Source organism: Cetorhinus maximus, chromosome 2 (genome assembly GCF_964194155.1).
Source record: "Cetorhinus maximus chromosome 2, sCetMax3.hap1.1, whole genome shotgun sequence".
Lineage (NCBI taxonomy): Eukaryota > Metazoa > Chordata > Chondrichthyes > Lamniformes > Cetorhinidae > Cetorhinus > Cetorhinus maximus.
Window position 1 is genome coordinate 174,354,513 of NC_135880.1, and position 9,363 is coordinate 174,363,875.

Genomic DNA, 9,363 nt, shown 5'->3' on the forward strand with positions numbered 1-9,363 from the left:
GTTCCAGAAGCCCAACTAATGCTCTGGGGTCACGGGTTCAAATCCCACCATGGCAGCTGGTGGAATTTAAATTCTAAATAATAAATCTGGGATATAAAGCTAGTCTCAGTAATAGTGATCATTGAAATGATTGTTGTGAAACCCCATCTGGTTCACCAATGCTCTTGAGGGATGGAAATCTGTAGTTCTTACCTGGTCTGGCTGACATGTGACTCTAGATCCACAGCAACGGGCCTTAACTGCTCTTGGAAATGACCTAGCAAGCCACTCACTTCAAGTGCAATTAAGGATAGGCAACAAATGCTGGTCTGGCCAGCAACACCCACATTCATGGAAGAATAAAGTGTAACATGTGGTTCATTATTTCTCCCTTGCCAATTTTCAGCTCCATTTCCTTCCCTAAAGAATTTGACCCGCTCAGGTACAATTCCACTGCTGCCTTACGTAACTGACTACTCTTCAAAGAATCATAGAATGGTACAGCACAGATGGGGGCCATTTGGCTCATATGCCTCTGCCAGTTCTTTAATAGAGCTATCATGTTAATTGCACACTCCTGCTCTTTCCCCTTGGCCCTGTACATTTTATTCCCTTCAAGTATTTATCCAATTCTCTTTTGAATGTTATTACTCAATTTGCTTACACCATCCTTTCAGGCAATGCATTCCAGATCACAACCACTCACTGAGTAAATGTATTTCTTCTCTTCCCACCTCTGGCTTTTTTACCAAATATCTTCAATCTCTATTCTCACGGCAGCAGTTTCTCCTTACTTACTGTATCAAAACCAACCTTAATTTTTGACACCTTTAACTAAATTGCCTCGTAACCTTTTCTGCTCCAAGGAGAGCATATGTGACCCTTGAGAGTACCAGCAGGTGCTTTGATAAATAGCTCTGCTCCCAACATCTGCGAATCTCTCCATCAGCAGCAGTAATTGGGCTGTGATCAGATGAGGAAACCCTTGCTGATTCTAAGGCTGGTGATAGTGCCTGTATTGTTGCATTTATTGCAAATAGTCACATCTCAGCATGGACCCACATGGTTATTGCCCAGCTACCCACTGGATTAACTTACTTGTTTGGTCATTTATGAGTTTATTTCTTCCCCCCCCCTTTATTCTTTCATGGGATGTGGCCATCGCCAGCAAGGCCAGCATTTGTCGCCCATCCCTAATTGTCCCATTGGGCCATTTCAGAGGGCAGTTAAGAGTCAACTACGTTGCTGTGGATCTAGACCAGACCAGGATGGTAGATTTCCTTCCCTGAAGAACATTAGTGAACCAGATGGGATTTTTTTTTATATGACAATCAATGATAGTTTCATGGTCAACACCCAGATTTTTATTAACACCAGCTGCCATGATGGGATTTGAACCCATGTCCCCAGAGCATTAGCCTGGGCCTCTGGGTTGCTAGTCCAACGACATTAACATTACACCACCCATCTCCCCATGTGCATCTGTAAAAAGATTGTTATGTTTTGAATTGTTTGTGCCACACAAGTGCCAGGTAATGACCACCTCAAGCAAGGAAACGCCTGACCACCTTCTTTTGAAATTCATTGGTATTTACTGTTGTTGAATTCCCACCCACCCCTCCCTGCAACTCCATCAACATCCTAGGAGTTATCGCTGACCAGTAAATGAACTGGACTGGCCACATAAATACTTGTGGCTACAAGTGCAGGTCAGAGGCTGGGAATTCTGCAGAGAGTAACTCACCTCCTGACCTCCCGAACCCTGTCCACCATCTACAAGGCACAAGTCAGGAGTGTGATGGAATACTCTCCACTTGCCTGGATGAGTGCATCTCCAACAACACTCAAGAAACTCGACATCATCCAGGGCAAAGCAGCTCAGTTGTTCGGCACCCCATCCACCATCTTAAACATCCACTCCCTCCACGACCGGTGCAGTGTGTACCATCTACAAGATGCATTGCAGGAACTCACCAAGGCTCCTTCAACAGCACCTGCCAAATCTGCAACCTCTGCCACTCAGAGGGAAAGGGCAGCAAGTGCATGGGAACACCACCATCTACCTCCAAGTTTCCCTCTAAGACCACACCATCCTGACTTGAATCTATAATCGCCATTCCTTCACTGTCACTGGGTCAAAATGCTGGAACTCCCTTCGTAACAGCACTGTGGGTGTACCTACACTGCATGGACTGCAGCGGTTCAAGAAGGCAGCTCACCACCACCTTCGAGGGCAATTAGGGATGAGCAGTGAATGCTGGCCTAGCCAGCGAAGCCCACATCTCATGAATGAATTTTTAAAAAGTAGATTGCAAACATAATAAATAATCTGTTTATCCTTTTCAGCGATTTCATCGGGCTTTAAATACATCGTTCAATGATGAACAATTTCAGCAAAAACTGGACAGATTTCAAAAGAGGTAAGAAAACTTGGTTATATAAATTACACTCTATCATTTGCATTCTTTTTCTCAAAGATGCTTTTCTCAATTTAAGAAACCATAGGGGCAATTTTTGAATAGAAAGATGTAGTGAGCGAGCTGGTGATTTCCTGTCCTATACTCCCATTAAGTGAAGCTCTCATTCCAAGTGTTCATTCGTAAAAATCAGCTTTTTACTTTGTTTTAAATCCATAACCTTATTTTCCAGTTTGTTCACAACTGTCACATTATTGACTATTTTTGTGTTGTGATCATCCTTAATTGTTTGGCGGATGTAACTCACAAATAAATTGCACGTTGTTGTTTATGCACTGTGGGTGTACCTGCACCAGATGGGCTGCAGTGAGTGGTTCAAGAAGGTGGCTCACCACCATCTGTCCAAGGGCAAGTAGGGATGGGCAACAAATGCTAGCCTTGCCATCCCATGAAAGAAGGAAAAAAACTCATGGCCTGGGAATTCCCAAAAGTCTCTGGAAGACTGGAATCCCCCGGGGCCTCCTGCTACTCAACCTATGTGGATATTAGGGATCCTAGTATTAAATGAATAATGCCCAGTGCCCCAAGTGGGATATAAATTATACCCTTGAATTTTCACTGTGCATGGTGCTTTTGGTTGGATGATGAGATTACAAATTTAAAAATGGATTCTTTCATTATGTTGCCCCAGACAGATCGCTTCTTATAAAGCTTGGAAGTGGTGCTGCAAACTTTCTAATTTGTATATCTGATTCAACAATGGTCAACGGGACTAACCTTAGGCCTTCCCTTTATCACGATACTTCTGCAACTGTTAATTTGCTCAACCTCTCCCTCAGTTCACCCTTTGATGCCCTTGTCCCCTTTAAACTTTAACAACTCATTATCTTAGTTATCCCTCTCGGTATCGTCCACATTTTTGCTCCCTCAAGTATAAGGGGGGAGGAAGAACAGAACATATCTGGTGGACGTAAAAACAAAATACTGCGGATGTTGGAAATCCAAAACAAAAACAGAAACAGAAATATCTGGAAAAACTCAGCAGGTCTGGCAGCATCGGCGGAGACGAGCACAGTTGACGTTTCGAGTCCTCATGACCCTTCAACAGTCTTAGTTCTGTTCTTAGTTCAGAACTAAGACTGTTGAAGGGTCATGAGGACTCGAAACGTCAACTGTGCTCTTCTCCGCCGATACTGCCAGACCTGCTGAGTTTTTCCAGGTATTTCTGTTTCTGTTTTTGTTTTGGATATCTGGTGGACATCTAGTTTACCATCCATTACCAAATCTGGCCGGACCAGATCAGGTGCCATTAGGCTTTACTCAGCCAGAGTCATCCACTATCCCAGGATCATCCGGAGAGCAACAATGACCTCCCAACTTTTCTCCATTCTCAGTTGTTTCCTTCCTCCGCTGCCTGCATCACCCTGAACTCGGACAACAAGTGCATTTGTCACTCATGTCAGGACCCCATCCTTTCTACAGCTTTATCCCTTCCCCCTTTCCTACCAAATTAAAGCACCAACACCCCCAAACCCACCCCCCCACCACCCTAAACCCTAAACCTACCACTGCCCCCACTTTCTCCCCCAGCTTCTCTCATGCTTGCTCTTTAGGTTCATCTCATCCGTCTTTTTGAACGCGGTCCCAACTTCCCTTCCTGGCCACCATCCCCCCCGCCCCCCCCATTCAATTATGATCCCTTTCCCTTGGAAAACCACTGCAATCAACTCCCTCCTCAAAAAGCAAACTCACCCTTGATCCTTCTGTCCTTGCAAAGTGCCATCCCATCTCCAATTTCTCCATACGACTCTCCGTTCCGTGGACTTTGACATCTTGTGCAACTCTGCATTTTGCTCCGCCATTGGTAGCTGTGACCTCCCACAGTCTCTGGGATTCCCTCTCTAAAGCCCTCATCCGCTTCACCTTCCTCTCCTCTATTAGAGCTCCCCCTTAAAACCCACTTTCTCACCAGACTTTTGATTTCCTCCTTTGACTCAGTGCCCGTTTTTTCTCGTTACGCCTTTGTGAAGAGCCTCGAGTTGTTTTTATCATGTTTAAAAACGTTCTATAAACGCAAGTTACTCGTGATGAATAGAAAATAAGAAGGAGGCCGGTGTGAGTTAAATGGCTTTGGAGTAACTAAGATGTTCCTCTGATGTCACAAATCATGTCAGGATAGTCTTGCTGGTGAGTAAATACCAATTTATCAGAATCCGCAGCACCCTGTATTTACTACATAGAAAAAGCAGATGGCTTGGATGGTGTTGCTTTCAACGCAGCAGTTTGATTGTGGAGATATCCATCATCTGTTGCAATGTGTATTAATCTCCGGGGTTGGAATTGCACTGGTGCTAGTGATGGTGAATGTGTTGATGCATTTGTATGGAGTTCCTCTGCCCCTTATTTTAAAGGAGACATTGATTATTTAATAACATTTTAAAAATTGATCTTCTCAGATGACATTTGAAGCATTTTACTGAAAGAAAAGTATTCTCTAGCCTCCTTGTATATCTTAGGAGAATAAAACACTGGCTGGGATGTGTCACTTAACAACAAGACCAACAACCTGCACTTGTCTAGCACCTTTGATGTAATAATATGTCCCTAGGCACTTTACTGGAGTGTTATGAAGCAAAAATTGACACTGAGCCAAGTAGAGAAGTATTAGAGCGGGTGGCCAAAAGTTGATCAAAGAGGTAGGCTGTAACAAGTATCTTTAAGGAGAAAAGGTGAGGTAGGGAGGATCAGATAGGGAATTCCAGAGCTTAGGGGCTTGGAGGTTAAGGCACGGCCGCTAATGGTGGAACGATTAAAATAGCGGATGTTCAAGAAGCCAAAATTAGAGAAGGGCCGTTATTTTGATGGGTTGTCTGGCTGCAGGAGATTATAGAGCAAGGGAGGGAATGAGGCCGTGGAGGGATTTGAAAACAAGGATGAAAATGTTAAAATTGGGAAGTTTCTTAATTGGAAGCCAGAGTAGGTCAGTGAGCACAGGGTCGATGGGTGAACAGAGCTGGGACACAGGCAGCAGAGTTTTGGATGACCTTAATTTTACACAGGGCAGAACAAGGGAGACCAGCCAAGTGCGCATTGGAATAGTCAAGTTTGGAGGGAACAAAGCAGGGATGAGGGTTTCAGCAGCAGCTGTGCTGAGGCTGGGGCAGAGTTTGGCAATATTTTGGATACAGGCGATCTTAGTGATAGCAGGAATGTGTGGTTGGAAACTCATCTGAGGATCACATGACAGCAAGGTTGCAAACAGACGGGTTTGGGCTCAGGCTGTTGCCAGGTAGAGGGATGGAGTCAGCAGCTAAACAACAGAGTTTGTCGCGGGGACTGAAGGTGATGGCTTCAGTCTTCCCAATTTTTAATTGAAGTAAATTTCTGCTCACCCAGTACTGAATGTTGGCAAGTTTGACTATTTAAACAGTAGAAGATTCGAGAGAGGCAGTAGTGAGGTAGAGCTTTGTCATCAGCGTACTAACCCTGTTGCCGAGGGACAGCATGTAGATGGGAAATAGGAGGGAGCCAAGGATAGAACCTTGGGGGACACCAGAAGTAACAATGGAGGAGCATGAAGTGATTTCCTGGCTACAATGAGATAGATAAGAATGGAACCAGGCGAAAGCAGTTTTCCCAGCTGGATGATGGTGGAAAGGCATTGGGAGGAGGATGGTATGGTCACCCATGTCAAAGGTTGTACACAAGGTGAGAACTACGAGGGAGGATAGTTTACCTTTGTCACAGTCACATAGGATGTCATTAGCGACTTCAGTAAGAGCTGTTTTGGTATTGTGGCAATAACAATATTAAAGAGATTCTGTTAATATTATTAGGGCAGTTTTAACCTAACCCAAGAAACTCTCAAGAAAGGTGAGACACTGCCCAATTTTACACTCTATTTTACTGATCGGAAAACAATACTGGGAGGAGTATAAAACCGACGTTCACCTGGCCTATTGAGATTCCAGCCTGGCAATTTAGATTAAAATTACCTTAAAAGCTTCAATGATATAAACCATTATAACACCCCACAAGTATCTGTATAACCTTGTCAGGCACATTTTTAAATAGCATATATATATAGAATTATTTAACTTTGAGGTTTTTTTTGTTTGAAATTCACCAAGATGGTGTCGCGCTTTCTGTTAGTACCTCCCATTGAATATTTTTTATCCATTTCTATAGCATGTGACAGAAGGAGGGTTTATTAAGAAGTAGCATTCGATGTTGGCCCCATAGGGTTATAGATAAGAAAAATAGAAAGAAATGGTGCACTGTTAATTGGATTTAATGCTGGTACTACAAAAGGTGCTACTTCTGGTTGCATCATTTTCTACTTGGCTTTCAGTTTATTCAACAAAAATAATTTGCATCTATATCATGCATTTAGTATGGTGGAACGTCCCAGTAATGTCACCAGACAAAATTTAACAGTGAGCCACAAAAGGAGACATTAGGACAGTTGACCGAGTTTTTGGACACACACATATGTTTTAAGGAGCAACTTAAGAGGAGAGAGAGAGGCACAGTGTTTTAGGCAGGAAATTCCAGGGCTGATGATACAGCCGGCCAATGATGGAGGGAAGGAAATTTGACATGCAGAAGAGACCAGAATTGGAGGAGTGCATTGTTAGGCTGCTGGGTTACAAACATAGGGAGGGATGAGCCCTATGTATTATTCCACGTGTATACAATAGTATTGCATAGCAGTACATTTCTTCAGCAGATGCCGTCTTCGTTCAGGTCTGACTTAAAACAAACTTTTTCAATTTCAGGTGCAATGTAGGAAATAACCAGCAAACCGTGTGGAATACAGCCAGCCATGCACATTGGAACAAGCAGAAATGCATTTTCAAAGATGTTCAACAGCCAGAAATAAAGTTGAAACCTTGTCAGGTTGAGGACCTACCCCCAGTAGTGCAAGAGCTCCCCCTCACCATTAATTCCAATGGCAAGCCTGAACCTCTTGTGAAAGCCAGGCATTCAGTCATTCATGAACTAACAGAACTGGAGAAACAGATTCAGCTCATCAAACAGGAACTGCAGAAAGCAATGAACAGGAAAAATGAATTGGAAGAGTATCAAAGAACAGTCAGGAACCCAGAATCATAAAACTCGAGCTGGCTGAAGCATATGACTAGGAACATGATGTTTTTCTGAACTCGCTCTCTTTTTAGAATTGTCTTTGACATAAAAAAAAAATCCCGATATAAAGCCGATTGCCGCTCAACAAACTCAGTTACTAAACTATCCAAGGAGAGGAAGCTGCAATTTGCACCTGCTGACCAGAATCCTGGGCTGGTTTTTAATTTAATATTTCTTTTTATCCAACTCAAAGAATGATGTTCGGCAAGGTTAACAGAAGGGATACCAAAGACTGTCCAGTCAAAGGAAACCATCAGTAGCCTCTCAGTCCTAAAAAAAGTGCTAATTTAATCCGTGCAGTTGGTATGACCTGCCTCAAACCTCTTCATCTTCAGCTGCGCATATCAGCACCCCTCCAAACAGAAAGGCCCAAGACTGTTCTGGAATTAATAAACATATGATTTTCTATACACCATGGAATATTTCCCCATGTGTAGCAGGCTGGCACATTTTGTGGGCTTCGGTCTCGATAGTGCACACGACAATTAGGTTGCAAGTTGGATCTCCGCATCCCACATCTTCAGAGAAGCACCAGTCAGGACTAATGAGGTCCCCCAAGACTTTGTACAGAATGTTGTGCATTAGAAAAGAGTGAACTCATTAAATTATTGTGTAGCTGTTCATGCAGACCTCCCAGACAGTGAATGGGGCGTGAATCTTTTCCGACATTAAGTCTGCTGTTGTTTTGATGTATCACAATGTGACAGAGGTGACACTCTTGGGAGTCATCCAATCATAGTGAAAACTGCAAATTTGTAAATGGTTTTGACAGTAAAATCATGATTTGTACGAAAACCGTTGTCTGCACAAATTCCCAACAATCGCACAATGGGTCAGTTCAACTGTTGTCAGAGGCTTTTGTACCTGGAATCATTTTTGGTCCCCTGCACAGGGACATGGGCAAGGATGGATACCCGTGAGGGCGAATCCCCCTGGCAGTGCCTCCCGTGAGGGCGAATCCCCTTGGCAGTGCCTCCCGTGAGGGCGAATCCCCCTGGCAGTGCCTCCGGTGAGGGCGAATCCCCCTGGCAGTGCCTCCCGTGAGGGCGAATCCCCCTGGCAGTGCCTCCCGAGAGGGCGAATCCCCCTGGCAGTGCCTCCGACTATCAGTGGGAAGGTTCCAGTACTACCCAGGAGCTTTGGTTGGCGGTGTAAATAGATCACATCATTTGCCCACTATTGACGTAGAATTATCATATAATTGATGTAAGTTTGATGTGAGTTTACTTCCATCTGATACATTTGGCTAGAAGGAGTATCTTGGAGAGCTTGGGATTTGCGAGTACTTCTAGTGACTAAGAAAGAAGTGACTGCACAGTTTTAATTTTGTGCTTTTTTGTACTAGAGTATCAATTGTGTATGAATATAAATGTGTAATTTTGAGCGATGGTGGAAATTAGCGTTATCGGAACAACTGCCTGTTATGCACCTGCCCTGATTTTTTTTTTATTTACGTGGAATGTCCATTCCACTGACGAGTCCAACACTGCTCATTTTAGACTAATGTCCATTGTCAAAATTACCTCCCGGAAGATTTCTTTAAAACCTGCAGTTTGTGGCCAGGATTTTCACCTTGTCGGGGGGGGGTGGTCGCGAAATCGAGCGCTGCCCGTGATCGGGCCCTGACGTCGATTTCACGCTGGCTGGCCAATTAACGGCCAACCAGCGTGAAACGCGCGGCCGGAGTGGGGGTGGGAGGAGGGCGAGCACGGATGTTTGTGCACGCGTGAAGTGAAAGCTCCCTGAGACACAGAGCTGCCTCAGAGAGCTGAAGATTTATAAACTCAGAAGTTAAAAACTTAAGCAATGTTAGGAACAC

General features: G+C 44.0%; 1 protein-coding gene across 1 annotated transcript in view; it reads left to right on the forward strand.

Annotated features, from left to right (window-relative positions):
- The window catches only part of grin3a (glutamate receptor, ionotropic, N-methyl-D-aspartate 3A), a 144,944-nt gene extending 136,582 nt beyond the window's left edge, over positions 1–8,362 (forward strand). Inside the window, exons 8-9 of the mRNA XM_078570840.1 lie at positions 2,326–2,399; positions 7,175–8,362. Of these exons, the coding sequence (XP_078426966.1) occupies positions 2,326–2,399; positions 7,175–7,511 (411 nt within the window). The 3' untranslated portion in view covers positions 7,512–8,362. The remainder of the gene's footprint in view (positions 1–2,325; positions 2,400–7,174) is intronic.
- The last annotated feature ends 1,001 nt before the right edge of the window (positions 8,363–9,363 follow it).